The 21276-nt window shown below is 42.2% G+C and overlaps 1 protein-coding gene across 4 annotated transcripts in view; it reads right to left on the bottom strand.

Annotated features, from left to right (window-relative positions):
• TBC1D32 (TBC1 domain family member 32) overlaps positions 1 to 536 on the bottom strand; it is a 233294-nt gene extending 232758 nt beyond the window's left edge. For 3 of the 4 annotated variants that reach the window (XM_066373353.1, XM_066373356.1, XM_066373355.1), the window contains exons 1-2: positions 408 to 536; positions 63 to 220 (exon numbers count right to left, since the gene is read on the bottom strand). In XM_066373353.1, coding sequence (XP_066229450.1) covers positions 63 to 217 — 155 coding nt within the window. In that variant the 5' untranslated portion in view covers positions 218 to 220; positions 408 to 536. Of the gene's footprint in view, positions 1 to 62; positions 221 to 402 lie in introns of all 4 variants that reach the window. The other variant, XM_066373354.1, reaches the window with a different exon arrangement.
• Between the last annotated feature and the right edge of the window lie 20740 nt (positions 537 to 21276).

Here is a 21276-nt window from a genome sequence, read left to right as displayed (position 1 = left end):
ACTACATTTTACTTTTCTCGATCAGCTGGTTTGTTTGCTTAATACATCAAAACCAATTTTACTTGTGAAAATTTTCATCAGTTTCCTCCAGATGTAAGAGGATCTCCTGGGCGCATTCTAGGGAGGGAGCGGCAGTGATTTTCTCCTTCACGCTCTGGAATAACTGTCTCAGCATCGCTCGCAGCGTTGCCTGGTCCTCTCCGGAGAAACGGGACATCCTCTGTCAAAATCAAACGCCCACGCCCGTTAGTTCGGGTCCGAGCAAACGCTGCGCGCTACGCACTGCGCACGCGCGCCCCCAACCAGCCCCGGCCTGCGCGCTGCACGGTTCCCCGGGAGACCACGGCAAACACTCGGGGTAGACTTTTCGCTGCCCGCTTATCGTTCGGGAAAACAAGTCACCTTACTTTGGGGAAGCCGGGGTCCGCGAGGCCCCGCCCTCGGTACTCGTTGTTGCTGGTCTTCAGTACACAGAGCTCAAGGCGCCCGCAAGCAACAGCAAAAAACAGATTTCTGAGGGCTTTGAAGGGTGGGCCTGACGGCTGGACGTCACCGCTACGCGTGACGTCAGCACGTCGGCGTGTCTACCCAGGTGGGAGGGAGTGCTAGTGGTCCTGCGGATTCCTGGAGAGTTGGGTTGGCTAGCACTCCTTATCCCTTGGGGTTGTAAGTGGGAGGGGAAAGAATGCGAAGTAGGTAAATAAAAGAAAGAGAAGTGAAACTGTTAGTTACCGGAAAAGTTTCAATTGAAGAGAGAATGGTGTTACAAGGTTGCAATGCTGTTTTCATTTAACAGTTAATGTCTGCTGACTCCTACCCCTTACCAAGCACTTGCCAAGAACTATGAAGAGGACGCCCTCATAATCACACACACACACACACACACACACACACATACACACACACAAAATAAAAATAAAAGATTACAACTCCCGTGCAGTTCAAGTGTTCCGCTAGGGAAAAGTGCCAGTACTGTGGAAACCCAGAATCACTTTTTTTTTTTTTCTTTAGAATCACTTTTTAATCAAATAAAAAAGCGAAGGAAAGAAACGAGGAGAAAAAGAACTGAATATGTAAAGGATAAGGACCTGAGATAGTAGCATTATTTTGGTACTTGAATTAGTAGTTAAAAAGAGGAAGTGAGAAGGCTAGAGACCTAAATGGGCCACATCTGAAAAGGTCATATTTGGCACTTTAGAGAACTAGAGATTTAGCTTGCAAGTATTAAGACAGAATTGGATTGTAGGGAGACAGCATGCGATATCGCATATAAAGCCCACTGCAGGAGGGGCAATGGATAATCATGTTTCCTCATCCAGTGTACAATCTAGATAAAGCCCCAGACCTTGGTCATGTCCGAGCCACAGTGAGCCAACCCAATCCCAAACCACTAATAAATGGCTCAGTGTCAATTAATTCTGTTACCTAGTCTTATATTTTACCACCCAGTCCAACATCTCATATGCTCCGTATTTTAGCCAGGATCAATGGTCTCTGATGTCTAAGCTATTACTTTAAGGGGCAAAAGTGTATATATGTATATCTTTGCCAGCCCTAGCAGCATGGTTTTTGGTAAAATGTATGCTTAATCTTGATTACCTCAATAATGCATTAAGAGAAAAATACATATTAGCAGAGTGTGCACACTTGTAACTTTTTGTGTGACTGATTCTATAAAACTCAATACATGTTTGTGCATATGTGTGTGAATGCACCTGCATAGAATCACCAGCAATATAATAGCTACATAGACTAATACAAGCGAGTTGTGTTGGCAACTCAGACCCAGGATTAATATAGCCATTAGTGATGTGACTTTCTGAAATAGCAAACAGTTATTGATAAAATTCAGAACAAAATTTAAAATACTCTCTTTTTGATTTACATAGTTTACACATTCATGGAAAATTTATGTATTAAAACTGAAATAGAGTTTTGGAATCAATTCCTAGACTCAGATATTTATCAAAAGTTTTTTCATCTACATGAATGTCCAGCAGGACAACTGAAATTTATAAAAGAACCAGAATAATTATTTTGTGTGGTTGATTGTCTTGTGTGTATTTCAAGATGTTTACCATCCCTAGCTCATAATACAAATGCCAGTAAGTGCCAGTGAATTAATGTGATGAGGAAATGTCCCCATGTATTTCAAAATGACTAGTTGGGGTGAAGGGAGGGTGAATTGAACTGCACAAATTAAGAACTTCTGTTCTAAAAGATATATCTTAGTGTTGGGAAGATAAAATATATTATGCTCACTTTGTTAAAGATGGCGCTGCCCACGTGGAAGCCCGTCGCCCAGGTGATTACTTGGGATGGGAGTGATTGTATTAATGTGTGTTGGAGGTGGGCTGTGGGCAGGCAGAATCCTTGTAACCTGGGGCTTGGTTTTGGGACTAAGCCTTTCCCACTCTTTTTGATGTTGGGTGGCGTACTCTTATAAGGAATCCCATTATGCCTCAGATAAGTGACTTTGTATCAGAGATTTCCTTGTTTGTATATTGGATTAAAGGTTTTGGCCTGACCAGGCGGTGGTGCAGTGGATAGCTACATAGACTAATACAAGCAAGTTGTGTTGGCAACTCAGACCCAGGATTAATATAGCCATTAGTGATGTGACTTTCTGAAATAATAAACAGTTATTGATAAAATTCAGAACAAAATTTAAAATACTCTCTTTTTAATTTACATAGTTTACACATTCATGGAACTAGGATGTAGAGGACCCAGGTTTGAGACCCCGAGGTCGCCAGCTTGAGCGCGGGCTCATCTGGTTTGAGCAAAATTCCACCAGCTTAAACCCAAGGTCACTGGCTCCAGCAAGGGGTTACTCAGTCTGCTGAAGGCCCACGGTCAAGGCACATCAATGAACAATTAGGGTGTTGCAACGCGCAATGAAAAACTAATGATTGATGCTTCTCATCTCTCCGTTCCTGTCTGTCTGTCCATGTCTATCCCTCTCTCTGACTCACTCTCTGTCTCTGTAAAAAATAAATAAATATAAAAAAAATAAAATAAAGGTTTTGGTTTCTACACTATAAAGTGGGACAGACCTGGAGCTTGCACTCTCTCGATTCCTGAGATTAGCATTAGAGAGGAGAGCAGAGGAAGGCCATGTGCAGGACAGGAGAAGCAGCCAAGATGGTGGAGTGCTGAAGGAGAAGCAAGTTTGTGCAGAGTTTGTGCAGAGAGAAGGAGATGGGGAACAGAGGTGAATAAGGCTAGTGAGCTAGAAAGCTTTGATTGTAGTAAACTCGGATAAGTCAGTAGCACTCTAATCACTGAATGAGTGGGTTTTGGAGCCCAGTGAGTGTTTTTTCTTGCCCGCCAAGTGCAAGCTAGGATTTAAGCTAATGGCCCACCAGTTTTTGGCTCCGTTGTTTCATTACCATCTGTCCGAATCCAATGCTAACCTGCATGGGCCAGGCGGCTATGATGGTGGCCATGGCTACTGGCTTCACACTTAGAAAGAAGAAAAATTACCTTAAAAGAATGCCGAAGATACAAGAAAGAAATATAGACAAAAAGTGGATATGGGAGAGGAGGAATAAATATCAAATATTGTCTGTATAAAATAATAATCTATCATCCAATTTTTAAAATAAAATTGCATAGTACTAAAATGCTTTAAATAACCATGTGTAAGTAGGAATATAATCATAATAGAAGTATTCTGAAATCCTAGTATTTTTCTATAGGGAATTTAAAATATTAAACTTGGTTAGGTAGGTGTAAAGCCAGTAGCCACGGCCACCATCACAGCCTCCTGACCCGTGCAGGTTTGCATTAAATTCAGACAGACGATAATGGATCAACAGAGCCATGATGGTGGGCCATTATCTTTAATCCTAGTTTGCACCCAGTGGACAAGTAAAAACAAACACTGGGCTCCAAAACCCACTCATTCAGTGCTCACAAAGCTACTGACTTATCCGAGTTTCTTAGAATCAAAGGTTTCTAGCTCACTAGCTGTAAGGCCAGAAGCCGGGGCCGGAGCCACCACCATCAAAGCAGCCCGGCCCAAGCAGGTTCGCATTGGATTCGGACAGTCGGTAAAGAAACAATGGAGCCAAGAACTGATCGGCTGTCATCTTTAATTCTAGCTTGCACCCGGCAGGCAAGTAAAAATACACACTGGGCTCCAAAACCCACTCACATTCAGTGCTCACAAAGCTACTGACTTATCCGAGTTTCCTAGAATCAAAGGTTTCTAGCTCACCAGCCTTATTCTCCTCAGTTCCCCATCTCCTTCCTTATCCCAGATACAAACTCTGCACAAACTGGCATCTCACTCAGCACTCTGCCATCTTGGCTGCTTCTCCTGGCCACATGGTCTCTTTCTGCTCTCTGCTCTGCTCTCTCCTCTAATCATCCCAGGAACCAAGAGCGCAAGCTCCTGCTCCGTCCCCATTTTATAGTGTAGAAATCCAAACTCTTAATCCAATATACAAAATAGGGAAGTCTCTAATACAAAATCACTTCTCTGAGGCATGATTGGATTGTACCACCCCTACATCAAAAAGGGTAGGAAAGGCTTAATCCCAAAACCAAGCCCCAGGCTACAAGGATTCTGCCTGCCTTTAGCCCACCCCAACACACATTAATATCACCTGGGCGACGGCCTCCTTGTGGGCAGCGTAATCTTTAACAAAGTGAGCATAATACATTTTATCTGCCCAACACTAGCCTTATTCACCTCTGTTGCCCATCTCCTTCTCTCTGCACAAACTCTGCACAAACTGGCTTCTCTTTCAGCACTCCACCATCTTGGCTACTACTCCTCTCCTCCACGTGCCCTTACTCTGCTCTCCTACAGCATGGGCTTCTCCTAGAATGTAATTACTCTTCTAATGCTAATCTCAGGAACCCAGAGAGCAAGCTCCAGGTCTGTCCCCATTTGATAGTGTAGAAATCAAAACTTTTAATCCAATATACAAACAAGGAAGTCTCTGCTACAAAGTCACTTATCTGAGGCATAATGAGATTCCTCATGAGAGTGCACCACCCTACATCAAAAAGGGTGGGAAAGGCTTGGTCTTAAAACTAAGCCTTAGGCTATAAGAATCCTGCCTGCTTACAACCTGTCCCTCCACATCCAATGCAAACTATAAGCGAGCAAACATATATATATAATTATTTTCAAACTTATTTGACCAACAGTAGGCATGGTAAAATTTCAAATAATAACCATTAAAAGGTTAGAATTTACATTCAGAAAAGAGGGAAAAAGAAGTAAGGAGAGAAAGAAAAATTGACAAAGAAAACTGAAGCATAAGAAAAATAGGAAAAATTAGAAAGTATAAAGATATGATACACGATAGAAAAAGTCCAAAACACTGATCTGTTTAAATGAACTTAACCCTTCACATAAAAAAGCTGTCAGCCTGATCTGTGGTGGCACAGTAGATAAAGCATTGATCTGGAATGCTGAGGATCCAGTTAAAAACCCCGGGCTTGCCTGGTCAAGGCACATATGAGAAGCAACTACTATGGGTTGATGCTTTCCATTCTTCCTCCTGCCCCTGCCTTTCTCTCTCTCTTTCCTCTTCCTAAAATAAGTAAATAAATGAATAAATAAATAATAAATAAAATTTTTTTTAAAAAAAAGAACTGTCAGATTGAATTTTAAAATATCCAACTACTATATTGTTGGGCAGATAAAATGTATTATGCTCACTTTGTTAAAGAGGCCATCGCCCAGGTGATATTAATGTGTGTTGGAGATCGTTGTAACCTGGGGCTTGGTTTTGGGATTAAGCCTTTCCCACCCTTTTTGCTGTAGGGCGGTACAATCCAATCATGCCTCAGAGAAGTGACTTTGTATTAGAGACTACCCTATTTTGTATATTGGATTAAAGGTTGTGAAGCTACACTATAAAATGGGGGCAGAACGGGACTTGACTCTTGGTTCCTGAGGTTAGCATGAGAGAGAGGAGAGAGTAGAGCCAGCAGCTAAAGGAGGCCACGTGGAGGAGGCCAGGAGAAGCAGCCAAGATGGCGGAGTGCTGAGTGAGATGCCAGTTTGTGTAGAGTTTGTATCTGGGATAAGGAAGGAGATGGGGAACTGAGGAGAATAAGTCTGGTGAGCTAGAAACCTTTGATTCTAGGAAACTCGGATAAGTCAGTGGCTTTGTGAGCACTGAGTGTGACTGGGTTTTGGAGCCCAGTGTGTATTTTTACCTGCCCGCCGGGTGCAAGGTAGGATTAAAGGCTATGGCCCACCAGTTTTTGGCTCCATGGTTTCTTTACCGACTGTCCAAATCCAATGCGAACCTGCATGGGCTGGGCCGCTGTGATAGTGGCCCTGCTTCCTGGCTTTACATATATGCAATTTATCAAAATCCTAAAAATGTCAAAAAGTTGGATCTAAAAAGGTGAGAAAAAATAAACCAGGTAAATATCCAAGAGAAAGCAAGAACGCTGGCAAAAGTATATTTGACTCAGCAAAAATAAAATTTAAGAACAAAGATGTTGGGCCCTGGCCGGTTGGCTCAGTGGTAGAGCGTCAGCCTGGCGTGCAGGAGTCCCGGGTTTGATTCCCAGCCAGGGTACAGAGGAGAAGCGCCCATCTGCTTCTCCACCCCTCCCCCTCTCCTTCCTCTCTGTCTCTCTCTTTCCCTCCCTCAGCCAAGGCTCCATTGGAGCAAAGTTGGCCCAGGCGCTGAGGATGGCTCTGTGGCCTCTGCCTCAGGTGCTAGAATGGCCCTGGTTGCAACAGAGCAACACCCCAGATGAGCAGAGCATTGCCCCCTGGTGGGCATGCTGGGTGGATCCCGGTCGGGCATATGGGGGAGTCTGTCTGACTGCCTCCCTGTTTCCAACTTCAGAAAAATACAAAACAAACAAACAAACAAAAAAAGAACAAAGATGTTAGGGATATAGTATGTTACTTCATAATTTTTTTTAATTTATTTATTCATTTTAGAAAGGAGAGAGAGAGGGAGAGTGTAAAGCCAGAAGCCACGGCCACTACTACCATCACAGCAGCCTGGTTCATGCAGGTTCACATTGGATTCGGACAGTTGGTAAAGAAACAACGGAGCCAAAAACTAATGGGCCATAGTCTTTAATCCTAGCTTGCACCTGGTGTGCAAGCAAAAACACACACTGGGCTCCAAAACCCACTCACATTCAGTGCTCACAAAGCTACTGACTTATCCAAGTTTCCTGGAATCAAAGGTTTCTAGCTCACCAGACTTATTCACCTCTGTTCCCCATCTCCTTCCTTCTCCCTGCACAAACTCCACACAAACTGGCTTCTCACTAACACTTCACCATCTTGGCTGCTTCTCCTGGCCTCCTCCACGTGGCCTTTCTCTGCTTTCCTCTCTGCTTCTCTCCTCTAATGATAATCTCAGGAACCAAAGAGAGCAAACTCCTGTTCTGCCCCCACTTTATAGTGTAGATTCAAAACCTTTAATCCAATATACAAAATAGGGAAGTCTCTAATACAAAGTCACTTCTCTGAGGCATGATTGGATTGTACCACCCCACATCAAAAAGGGTGGGAAAGGCTTAATCCCAAAACCAAGCTCCAGGCTACAACGATCCTGCCTGCCCACAGCCTGCCCCCAACACACATTAATATCACCTGGGCAACAGCCTCCACGTGGGCAGCGCCATCTTTAACAAAGTGAGCATAATATATTTTATCTGCCCAACAATAGAGAGAGAGAGAGAGAGAGAGAGAGAGAGAAGAGAGAAGAGAGAGAGTGACAGAGAGAGAGAAGGGGGGAGCAGCAGGAAGCATCAACTCCTTATGTGCCTTGACCAGGGAAGCCCAGGGTTTCAAACCAGCGACCTCAGCATTTCCAGGTCGACGCTTTATCCACTGTACCACCACAGGTCAGGCATTTTTTTTAATTATTTAATTCAACCAGAAGATATAACAATTTTGAATTTAAAGTAAGCAAAATTCTTCATCTCTCCAAAATTCTTAAATAATTTTGACAAAAAAGTTTCAGAACGTGTTGTTATAAAATTTCCTTGAATACAGTGTTGGGCAAATAAAATATATTATGCTCACTTTGTTAAAGATGGCACTGCCCATGGGGAAGCCCATCTCCCAGGTGATATTAGTTGCCCTTCTTCTTGGGATGGGCGTGATTATATTAATTTGTGTTGGGGGTGGGCTGTGTGCAGGCAGGATCCTTGTATCCTGGGGCTTGGTTTTAGGAATAAGCCTTTCCCACCCTTTTTGATGTAAGGTGGTGCACTCTCATGAGGAATCCCATTATGACTTAGATAAGTGACTTTGTATCAGAGACTTCCTTGTTTGTATATTGGATTAAAAGTTTTGATTTCTATACTCTAACGTGGGGCAGACCAGGAGCTTACTCTCTCTAGTTTTCTGAGATTAGCATTAGAGCAGAGAGCAGGTTGGAGAGCAGAGAAAGGCCACATGGAGGAGAGGAGTAGCAGCCAAGATGGTGGAGTGCTGAAAGAGAAGCCAGTTAGTGCAGAGTGTGTAGCGAGAAAGAGATGGGGAACAAAGGAGAATGAGGCTACTGAGCTAGAAACCTTTGATTCTAGGAAACTCGGATAAGTCAGTAGTAGCTTTGTGAGCACTGAATGAGTGGGTTTTGGAGCCCAGTGTGTCTTTTTACTTGCCTGCCAGGTGCAAGCTAGGATTAAAGATAATGGCCCACCAGTTCATGGCTCTGTTGTTTCGTTACCAACTGTCTGAATCTAATGTGAACCTACAGGAGCCAGGCAGCTGTGATGGTGGCCGTGCCTACTGGCTTGACATAAGGTTTACTTAAAATTAAATATCAGGCCCTGGCCAGTTGGCTCAGTGGTAGAGCATCGGCCTGGTGTGCAGGAGACCTGGGTTCGATTCCCAGCCAGGGCATACAGGAGAAGCGCCCATCTGCTTCTCCACCCCCCCCCCTTCCTCTCTGTCTCTCTCTTCCCCTCCTGCAGCCGAGGCTCCATTGAAGCAAAGATGTCCTGGGTGCTGAGGGTGGCTCTGTGGCCTCTGCCTCAGGCACTAGAATGGCTCTGGATGCAACAGAGTGACACCCCAGAGAGGCAGAGCATCGCCCTCTGGTGGGCATGCCGGGTGGATCCCGGTCGGGCGCACGTGGGAGTCTGTCTGACTGCCTCCCCGTTTCCAGCTTCAGAAAAATGGAAAAAAAAAAAAATTAAATATCTAAGACCTTGTGTTTTTTAAATTTGCTTTTCCAGATTACAGGGAACAGGTGAGGAAGATATAACTGTCTCAGCAATTACACAGTCAGCATTATGAAGACCTGAAATATCATTTATCATTGTTAAAGATACAAAAGCCTGTCAAAATATCTAAAAACTGTTGTAGCAACCTAATTATCTTATCATTTAATACTGTAATGACCCTATCATTTTGATGACTCTTATCTCTTTATCATCTCTGCCTCTGTTTCTCACCATCTTTCCTCAATGCTTCTCACATTCGAAGCTCAAGACTCTGTAGTGGATGTCATGGTACACAGCCCAGATCTCTCTTCAGGACCAAGCACTCATCCCCCACCCAGCTCCTTGGAATGTTGGCTGCTGACATCTCACAGCTAAGTACTTCTTCTGTATGTAACTGTGAAAGAAGGAAGTAGCCATGCATGAGTTCTGCTTCCTACCTGAGAGAAGTCCATGTCTGATGACTGGTTAATGTGAGCCATCCCTCTTATCTCTATGTTGGTCAAATAAGTTTGTAAATATGATATATATGTTTGCTCACTTATAGTTTGTATTGGGTGTGGGGCACAGGCTGTAAGCAGGCTGGGTCGTAATAGCCCAAGGCTTAGTTTTAAGACTAAGCTTTTCCCCACACCCTTGACTGATTGCATGATGTGGGGTGGTGCACTCAGATAAGTGACTTTGTATCAGAGACTTCCTTGTTTGTATATTAAATTAAAGGTTTTGATTTCTAAACTATAAAGTGTGGCAGACCGGGAGCTTGCTCTCTCTCTCGGTTCCTGAAATTAGCATTAGAGCAGAGAGCAGATTGGAGAGCAGAGTAAGGCCATATGGAGGGGAAGAGAAGCAGTCAAGATGGCGGGATGCTAAAGGAGAAGCCAGTTAGTGTAGAGTTTGTGTAGAGAGAAGGAGATGGGTGTTGGGCAGATAAAATGTATTATGCTCACTTTGTTAAAGATGGAGGCCGTTGCCCAGGTGATATTAATGTGTTGAGAATCCTTGTAGCCTGGGGCTTGGTTTTGGGATTAAGCCTTTCCCACCCTTTTTGATGTGGGGTGGTACAATCCAATCATGCCAGAGAAGTGACTTTGTATTAGAGACTTCCCTATTTTGTATATTGGATTAAGGGTTTGGATTTCTACACTATAAAATGGGGACGGAGCAGGAGCTTGCGCTCTTGGTTCCTGGGATGATTAGAGGAGAGAGCAGAGCAGAGAGCAGAAAGAGACCATGTGGCCAGGAGAAGCAGCCAGGATGGCAGAGTGCTGAGTGAGATGCCAGTTTGTGCAGAGTTTGTATCTGGGATAAGGAAGGAGATGGGGAACTGAGGAGAATAAGGCTGGTGATCTAGAAACCTTTGATTCTAGGAAACTCGGATAAGTCAGTGGCTTTGTGAGCACTGAATGTGAATGGGTTTTGGAGCCCAGTGTGTATTTTTTACTTGCCTGCCGGGTGCAAGCTAGAATTAAAGACTATGGCCCACCAGTTTGTGGCTCCGTTGTTTCTTTACCAACTGTCCGAATCCAATGTGAACCTGCATGGGACTGGCTGCTCTGATGGTGGCCCTGGCCCTGGCTTCTGGTTTTACATTTGGCGTAGTCTGTGGCAGGATTCGATACAGATCGGCAAGGAGCCTTTGAGTGGTGGAGTAGAGGACTGGCTAGTGTTAGGGTTCCCCATGGCTGTCCTTTTGGGGATTGTAGGCTGGCTGACTTTTACAGCCATGCGTGAGGAAACTGAGAGCTCTGTGGAAGAGGTTGCCTGGGACCTGCAAACCGAGCAGTGGAAGGAGCTGCAGCAAACGTGGGAGAAAGAGATGCTGACCCTGGAGCTGGAGGAAATGCTGGAGGAGGAGGCCAACCGGGTGTGCGAGATTCGCCTGGAAATGGAGCAGCTGCTGGAGGAGGATTCAGAGGTTCGTGAGTTGCAGATTGCCCTGGATGTTGTGGAGAGCCAGCAGCGGCAGGAGGCCGGGGCTGAGGCTGAGGCTGAAGCTGAGACCGGGTCCGGAGCTGCAAGGTCTGCGGAGCAGAAGGCTGCGGCAGCCCAGGACTCGAGCCCTGCAGTGGGAGCTGGTGTTTTCAGTTCCTCTTTGGAAGATGAGGAGAATCGAGCTGGAGTTGTGATCTACAGTCTCCAGAAGATGGAAGCCCAGCTGGAAGGAGCACCTACTGCAGCCCCGGTAGGTCTGTGTAAAGCCAGAAGCTACAGCCAGGGTTACTATCACAGCAGCCACCTTTTGGCCCATGCAGGTTCGCATTGGATTCGGACAGTCGGTAAAGAAACAGCGGAGCCAAAAACTGATGGGCCATAGTCTTTAATTCTAGCTTGCACCCGGCGGGCAAGTAAAAACACACACTGGGCTCCAAAACCCAGTCACATTCAGTGCTCACAAAGCCACTGACTTTTCCGAGTTTCCTAGAATCAAAGGTTTCTAGTTCACCAGACTTATTCACCTCTGTTCCCCATCTCCTTCCTTATCCCAAATACATACTCTACACAAACTGGCATCTCACTCAGCACTCCACCATCTTGGCTGCTTCTCCTGGCCTACTCCACGTGGCCTTTCTCTGCTCTCCTCTGCTCTCTCTTGCTAATCTCAGGAACCAAGAGCACAAACTCCCGTTCCGCCCCCACTTTATACTGTAGCTTCACAACCTCTAATCCAATATACAAAGTAGGGAAGTCTCTAATACAAAGTCACTTCTCTGAGGCATGATTGGATTGTACCACCCCACATCAAAATGGGGTGGGAAAGGCTTAATCCCAAAACCAAGCCCCAGGCTACAAGGATTCTCAACACACATTAATATCACCTGGGCAACGGCCTCTTCGTGGGCAGCGTCATATTTAACAAAGTGAGCATAATATACTCTATCTGCCCAACAGTCTGCGATTTTGGGGACATAGGATGGACGTTATCATGCTCTCCAGAGCCAAGACAGAAATGCTGACTGCCATTGCCATGTGCTCCTCTTTGGGACAGTGTAAGACCTGCCAGGATGGCAGGGATGAGGGGGGTGGCTGACGCCCCATGTGCACAGACTGATTTCCTGGACTACTACCGGAGTGGGCATTGGCTCCTTTGTTGGATGGACTTACGGATTATGGATTTTGGACAATGTGAAATACCCTGATCGGGGTGGGGGGTGGCTTTGCTGGAAGCACTCCCCTACCCCGGGAAGCTTTTCCCGTGGCTAGAAAGAAGGCCGAGGGTATTTTGCGCTTTTGGCAAAGTGCTGAGAGACTGGTGAAATGTACCTTTGTAATTGTTGAAACTGTATGATTTTTGCTGTTGTAGTTTGTGTAATGTTCTAATTTTCTTGCACAGGGATGCTGGTAGTATAGATTGTGGGTAGTAAAGTGAGCATAGGGGTGGATTGTTGGGCAGATAAAATGTATTCTGCTCACTTTGTTAAAGATGGAGGCCGTCGGCCCAGGTGATATTAATGTGTGTTGAGAATCCTTGTAGCCTGGGGCTTGGTTTTGGGATTAAGCCTTTCCCACCCTTTTTGATGTGGGGTGGTACAATCCAATCATGCCTCAGAGAAGTGACTTTGTATTAGAGACTTCCCTATTTTGTATATTGGATTAAGGGTTTGGATTTCTACACTATAAAATGGGGACGGAGCAGGAGCTTGCGCTCTTGGTTCCTGGGATGATTAGAGGAGAGAGCAGAGCAGAGAGCAGAAAGAGACCATGTGGCCAGGAGAAGCAGCCAAGATGGCAGAGTGCTGAGTGAGATGCCAGTTTGTGCAGAGTTTGTATCTGGGATAAGGAAGGAGATGGGGAACTGAGGAGAATAAGGCTGGTGATCTAGAAACCTTTGATTCTAGGAAACTCGGATAAGTCAGTGGCTTTGTGAGCACTGAATGTGAATGGGTTTTGGAGCCCAGTGTGTATTTTTTACTTGCCTGCTGGGTGCAAGCTAGAATTAAAGACTATGGCCCACCAGTTTGTGGCTCCGTTGTTTCTTTACCGACTGTCCGAATCCGATGCAAACCTGTATGAGCCGGGCAGCTTTGAGTATGGCCCTGGCTGTGCCTACTGGCTTTACAATGGGGAACAAAGAAGAATGAGGCTAGTGAGCTAGAAACCTTTGATTCTAGGAAACTCGGATAAGTCAGTAACCTTGTGAGTGCTGAATGAGTGGGTTTTGGAGCCCAGTGTGTGTTTTTTACTTGCCCGCCGGGTGCAAGCTAGGATTAAAGCTAATGGCCCACAAGTTCTTGGCTCCGTTTTTTCATAACCATCTGTCCGAATCTAATGCGAACCTGCACGGGCCAGTTGGCTGTGATGGTGGCCATGGCTACTGGCTTTACAGCATGACTCAGAACTTTTACCTTTGACCAAAAGTTTCCATGTGATGTAAAATACTCATTCTTGTCTTACATGTGGTGGCTCAGTGGATAAAGCGTTGACCTGAAATGCTGAGGTTGCCGGTTCGAGGCCCCAGGCTTGCCTGGTCAAGGTACATATGGGAGTTGATGCTTCCTACTCCTCCCTCTGTTCTATCTTTTCTCTCTCTCTCTCTCTCTCTCTCTCTCTCTTTCTAATAAAAATAAATAAATAAACTCTAAAAAAAAGAAAATACTTTAAAAATACTCATTCTTTGCTTTTTACATAGCCTTTTATATACTACTCTGATATATTGTTAAATTTATAATATAACGAACTTATAATTTTGAAATTGAATCTATTTTAAGAATTCTAAATATCAGCATTATAATTCATAACTTATACTAATGAAATATTTTTTAAAAACATACCATTACTGATAACTTTTTTCTGTATATAATTGGAAAAGTTTTTGCTTATTTAAATAGACAGTTGATGGATTTACTATAAAAATGTTTACAGACAGAATATGTATAACTTTAAAAAATTGGAAAACCACCTAAATATTTCATAATATTTTGAAGATTAAGTAAATCATGGTGTAGCCATATACTGTTAATGTCAGCCATTCACAAAAAATGTTTTCTGCCTGACCAGGTGGTTGCACAGTGGATAGAACGTCTGTCTGGGACACAGAAGACCCAGGTTGGAAACCCTGAGGTCATGGGCTTGAGCCCAAAGGTTGCTGGCTTACAGCCCAAGGACACTGACTTGAGCCAAGGTCTCTACTTGAGCAAGAGGTCACTTGCTCTGCCATCACCACTCCCCTACCATCAAAGCACATATGAGAAAGCAATCAATGAACAACTAACATGCCACTTCTCATCTCTCTCCCTTCTTGTCTGTCTATCCCTATCTGTCCCTCTCTCTGTCTCTCTCTCTGTCTCTGTAAAAAAAAAAAAAAAAAAGTAAAAGTAAATAAATAATAAAATAATGTTTTCTGCTTGACTTGTGGTGGCACAGTGGATAAAGCATCAACTTGGAACTCTGAGGTTGCCGGTTTGAAACCCTGGGCTTGCCTGGTCAAGGCACATGTGGGAGTTGATGCTTTTCCTGCTCCTCTTCCCCTCCTCTTTCTCTCTCTCTCTCTGCCCCCTCTCCCCCCTCTCCAAAATAAATAACATCTTAAAATAATGTTTTCTGTGAATGTTTAATAACATTCATAGAGGAAATATTCACATTTTAAATGGAAAAGTTGAACATAGATTATGTATATTCACTCAATATTTATTGAGTGTCTATAATGTGCAGGAATGATCATGTACTAGGCAACACACACACACACACACACACACACATGCATATCACAACTATAGGTAAAAATTTCTTCTACCATAATGGCAATATTATATAGTATATATAATGCTAGACTTAAAAAATTTTATTACAGGAATGGTATAAGTACACTGAACCCACATGCACTATAGAAGAATACCAATAGATTACATCTAAAGTTGATAAATTGGTAAATAGTAGCATAAGTGTAATACATTGAATTAATAAGAAAACTATTAAGAAAGTTAAAAACAAACATTTGCCTGACCTGTGGTGGCGCAGTGGGTAAAGCCTCGCTCCACCTGGAAATGCTGGGGTTGCCGGTTCGAAACCCTGGGCTTGCCCGGTCAAGGCACATATGGGAGTTGAAGCTTCCTGCTCCTCCCCCTTCTCTCCCTCTCTCTCTCTCTCTCTCTCCTCTAAAGTGAATAAATAAATAAAAATAATTAAAAAAAAAAAAAAAAAAAAAAAAAAACAAAAAAACAAACATTTGAATATGGTTTCTTCCAAGCAGTTGAAACTGCAATGGGATTGGGCAGCAATGAGGCAGAGGCTCTTGTTTTTTGCTATAAGCCCTACTACACTATTTGATTTTCATTAACATATATTTGTACTTTCATTTCATAAACAGAATGCCCTATTAAAAGCTGGACTACATAGGAGAACAATAAATAGCACTCCTCTTTCTCACCCAAGGTCAGAACTAAGGTAAACAAAAGAGTCAGATAGCTGGAGATAAAATATCAACTTCATTAACACTTTAATTGAAGAATGTGACTTATGTATCTAACACAAGCTTGCTGATATTTCACCACTAACTACGCCTTTGCCCACCCTATAGCATAGCTGTAAAACAGCAGGCTACCTGCACAGTGGGAGGCAGAGAGCAGAATAAAATGTATGCATCCTGTACCTAAACTGAGGCTAAAAATCAAAAGAAGAAAGGAGCTGAAGCAAATGTATTCTGTTCCTTGTTCCAGAGCAACTGATCATCTCTACAAAATCACTAGCCATGTACTAATCCAACATAAATAAGACACATGCTACATGTTAGGTGTTTTGCTATGTGTCATGCCAGGTCCAGTGAACAGCTGGATATGTAAGACAAGATGCTGTCTTCAATAGCTCACAGTCTGGTGAGAGAGACATATCACATGCAAAGGAAATGAATATACAAAAACTAGGATGCTACATATGATCTGGAATGATTCCCTTCAGTTCCAAAAATCTGTGCTAGGGAGACCCTTCTGTTCATCAGTTATTTGTTCATATAAAGATTTTTTTTCCTTTAATCTTGGCATATAATATTTGTATTACCTAAGTAAAGCTCGAATTCTAATTTAAGTTCTTCGGATGCCTGAATCCCTTTATTACTTTTGAAATCTGTTTTCCAGAATAGTTTTTTCATAAATAATTGTAAAACATCCTTGTTTTAAATTTAATGTTTTAGTGGCTTTAATTTTAATATATTTAGTGTTTTAAATTTAATATTTTTGAAATTTTAAAATTTATTAATACAAGTCCCTGGACAATAAAAGAGATCATATCCTTTTATCTCCCAGGTACTTTTCCTGTTGATACTAACCATGAGCACTGGGATAATGCATTGTGAAGATAGCAAGGCACTAAAACTTTGAATTGGAAAAAGCAATCTATTTAATAGAATTTGGTGACTTTCATTTTTCTGTATAATTTTTTCTAATACAGATACAAAAAAATCACTAACATAACCAATAATACCCAAAATATTGTAGTGAATTACAAAATTATACTAAAATGTCAGAAGTACTGTCAGTCTACCAATAGTAAGGACTAAATAATTTTAAAGACTTTTTATTTCAAACAACTGATTTTGCTACTATGCAAGGTCACCTTACAATTTACATTTGTTATAACAAGAAACACACTATAAGAAACACTTTTTTCTTATTTTCCAAGTGAGAGGAGGGGAGATAGTAAGACAGACTCCCTCATGCACCCCAACTGGGATCTACCCAGCAACCCCCAGCTGGGGCCAATGCTCTGTCTATCTTGGGCCAATGTTGTAACTGAGCTATTTTTAGCACCTGAGGTGGAGGCTCCACAGAGCCATACTCAGTGCCTGGGGCCAATGCACTCAAACCAATTGAGCTATGGCTGCAGTAAGGGAAGATAGAGAAAGAAGGGGGAGGGGTAGAGAAGCAGATGGTCGCTTCTCCTGTGTGCCCTGACAAGGAATCAAAGCTGGGACATCCAAATGCCAGGCTCTACCACTGAGCTTACCAGCCAGGGCATTTAAGAAACATTTGACTTGATTTTTACAATACAAAATTTATTTGGCCTGTTAGATATGGCAACTTGAACATATGTACTTATTTCTACTCTGTACTGCTGTACTTCACTAAAATAATGACAAAGAAATGCAAAAGACATCATCCACACAAGGACAAAGAGAATGTTGAGAGGAGATAACAGAATTCGGATTGTTCAAGTATGGAGACTGTAAGTGAATATATACTTCCTCAGACATAGACTGACAGTTCTGGGAAGAATCTTTACAATTTGCAGGTAATGATTTAGCTAAAATTCTCATTTAATCCTAACAAGAAAGCATATTTTTTGAATACTTATGGTTCACATAGACACAAATTTTCACAAGTTGAGCTGTATCATAAAAAAATACCAGAGTTGGCTGGAGACCTTTTGTGTGTTCTGAGTAGGCAAGGGTTTGTTGATAAGTCAAACTTTATTGTACATGAGGAAACAGTCAAAGGAGAAGTTTATGTGTCTTCTGAGTAGGAATGTGGATTTATCCTGAAATTATACCTCTTCAGACATAGGTAGATATACTCAGAGGGAAAGTCTTTGGTGTTCTAGGAATGTAAGTATGGGTTTACTGCCATGTCAATGGCAAACTAACTTGAAAGAGAATCTTTCCGTGTTTAGGAAGAGTAAAATGACTCAGAAGACACAGCTCACCAAAATCAGGCACTACACCCTACAAAGACTTGATGATCCATGATTTGAAACTACCATGATGACTCCCTTGCTTTTACCTCTAGCCTAACATTTCACTTGCACTGTAGATGATTACATGCATTGCCTTTTGGATATTTCTATCTGGATAGATGACAGCACTCTCACACTTTAACATTTCCAAATCCATTTTGAAAATTCTGTCCTTCCTATTATTTCCTGAGTCTCTTTCATCTTAGTAAATGACCCGCCCTCATTTTCAGTTGCTCAGCCTGAAATTTTTAAATCATCCTTGTATCCTTTTCTTCAGTCATATGCTATTCCCAGGCTATTAGGAAATTCTGTCAGCGCCACTGTCAAGCATGTCCAGCATCTGTCCATACCTTTCAGTATCCAGTGGGAAGACACAATCTGCTCCCTCTCTGGTTTCATCTCCCTCTCATCTTCCTCCGACCTCCCCTTGTCACTCTGATAGTTACAGTCTTCCTTGGTATTTCTGAAATACATTAAGTATTATTTTACCTCGATGCCTTTGATGTTTTGATTCCCTCTGGCTGAAAAACTCTTTCTTTTAGATATTTATATAGCTGAGCTTTCACTTCCTTAGCTCTGCCCAAATATCAATACAGCAAGGAGAGATCAGTGAGGACAGAACTTTACTACCTTGTATTAAAAAAAAAAGGCTAAATACTCTTTCCCAATTTTTCATCACAAAGTTCTCTTCAATCTCTACACTGTTGGGTTATGTCCCAAGCAGTTAACGAATCACACAAAATTTTTCAATTTTCTCTTTTGAAACTTTTAATATTGATTCTTTACTTCACATTAGAATATAATACCTATTGTACATGGGTACAATAGAAAGTTCCAGTTTAACATCCTACTACACTTTTTATGTTATGTTTCTTGTATTAGCATTTTGGCTATATAGAAGAGGAACTTCATCTCTTTTTCATTGATATACCTTCAGAATCTTTTTTTAATCAACATAACTTCATCTCTTTTTCATCGATATAACTTCAGAATCATTGATTTAACTTCAGAATCTATAATATTGTCCAGTACATAGCTTTCAATAATATTTGTTGAATGGATGAATAAATGCACAAATGAAAGGACACAGGAGAGGGGTGAGGGTATGATCTCAATTATGGTAAAATACCAGAATGGCAGCCCTGTTAGATTGGATTGATGCACCAACCTCCATTCTCTGAAAAAGATGAATAATTAGACAGCTACCTGTGAACTGGAACAGCTCTGGGAGAGCTCTGGAGTCCAACTTGAACAACACAGTGCAGCAAACAAAACCCGAGAATAAGTGCACATGTGAGAAAGAAGCAGCTTCATTTTCCCTGTATCAGCCCATCCATAAGCTTCGATTGCTCAGTGCCAAGAGGGGACTTTGCAGCTAGAGAGAGTTCCCCTTGTCACGAAAGAAAAAAACAGAGTGAGCAAGTAGCTTTGCTAGCATTTGGGGCACTATTTAAGATCACCTTTTAGTTTCACCACACTCAGATCCAAAAAGCTGAGGTGCAGAGAGACTATATATAAAGCTGGCTAGGAATGAGGAAGAAAAAGAGAAGCCAGGCTTACCAAGAGTATCCACAGTTCACAGTGACCTGCTCCCTAGTACACAGCAAATTTCACTAATGAAGAGACCAATGGCCAACACAGCTACTATGAACCCCTGCAACTTTTCATCACAGGTGTTTACATTCACGGCCAACAGAGTTCCTCCCTGCTTCTCCCCCTACCACCAGTGGAGCCCAGAAACTACACTGGCAGCCAGCCCAGGCTTCTATTGCTGTCCTACAGCAAGATGACAGCTTAACCCCTGCAGCTGACTCATACTGCAATATAGACACCTGGGGCTAGCCCCTCCAGCCGTGCACTTGCACACGGACAGCCTGACACCTGTCACTAGCATCCACTGCAGTGTGCACATCCAGGAAAGAAGAGGCAGACATGGGAGAACATGCTGACAGCCAGAGCCCTCGCCGCTGCTTGTGGGTCTGGATCAGGCCCTTTCTTCCTTCACTGGCTTGTACATTGTGCTCTATTGCCTAGTCTCACCACTCCTCTTCAGCATAGTACTGGAAATCCTAACCACAGCTGTCAGTCAGGAAACAGAAATAGAAGGCATCCAAATTGAAAAGGAAAAAATGGTCATTTGTCTTTGTTTACAGATGATATGATCTTTCAGAGAGAAAATCCTAATGACTCCACCCAAACCAAAAACTATTAAAACTAGTAAATGAATTAAGTAAAGTTGTAGGATCCAAAATCAACATATAGAAATCAGTTGTGTTTCTCTACACTAAAAATAAAACATCTACAAAAAATAAAGAAAACAATCTTATTCACAATAACATCAAAAACAATAAAATACTTAAGGATAAAGTTAACCAAGGAGATGAAAAATCTGTACACTGAGAAATAACAGACTTTGAGGAAAGAAATTACAGAAGACACAAGTAAATGGAAAGATGTCTCATGTTCATGGATCAGAAGAATTAATATTTTTAAGTGTCCATACTACTGAAAGCCATCTATAGATTCAATGCAGTTTCTATCAAACTTCCAATGCATTTTTCACAGAAACAGAAAAAATAAATACAATTCTAAAAGTTGTGTGGAACCACAAAAGACCCCAAGTAGCCAAAGCAAGTTTGAGAAAAAAGAACAAAGCTGAAGGCATCACACTCCTTGCTTTTAAACTATACTACAAAGCTCTAGTACTCAAAACAATATGGTACTGGTATTCAAATAAAAGAGATAGGCCAATGCAGCAGAACCAAGAGCTCAGATAAATGGTGTTGGGAAAAGTGGATAATCATAGGCAAAAAAATAAAAGTATATCCCTACCTTACACCACTCACAAAAGTTAAATCAAAATGGATTAAAAATATAAACATAAGAACTGAAACCAGAAAACAGCTAGAAGAAAATATCAATGAAAAGTTTCTTGACAATGTCTTGGCAAAGTTGCTTTGGATATAACATTAACTTCATAAGAAGAATCCAGTATTCACAATTTTCAATCTGACTTCACGTCTCTCTCCTTTGGTTTAAATTCTAAACACTGAGACTCTAAATAATTAGGTCTTTGTACAGAAATGTCTACCCCTCATGGGATCACACAGTACAAATATAACCACCCAAGTCCACCACTTCAACAAAGACTCTGAGAGGAGCAGAATTTCAAAGAAGTGGCTGGCTTTGGAAAATGATATAGGCATGCCTAGTTCACCTGATCTAATTCCATGGTCACCAAACTATCCTTTAATATGTAGTTTCATTTACCTTGAAGCTTTCCTACTAGAGGAAAAGACACTGGCTTTGGGAGTTATATTTCTATTTATAAATGAATAAATTCGCTTCAAAAATATAAACAGGAGGAGAGAAAATAACAAAGAGGTTTGGTCTACAGAGAAGAAAGTAGAAATATACACAAATGGAAGTACAGACAGAGAG

Source organism: Saccopteryx leptura, chromosome 3 (genome assembly GCF_036850995.1).
Source record: "Saccopteryx leptura isolate mSacLep1 chromosome 3, mSacLep1_pri_phased_curated, whole genome shotgun sequence".
NCBI classification, from domain to species: domain Eukaryota; kingdom Metazoa; phylum Chordata; class Mammalia; order Chiroptera; family Emballonuridae; genus Saccopteryx; species Saccopteryx leptura.
This window is presented reverse-complemented; position numbering and strand designations above follow the sequence as displayed.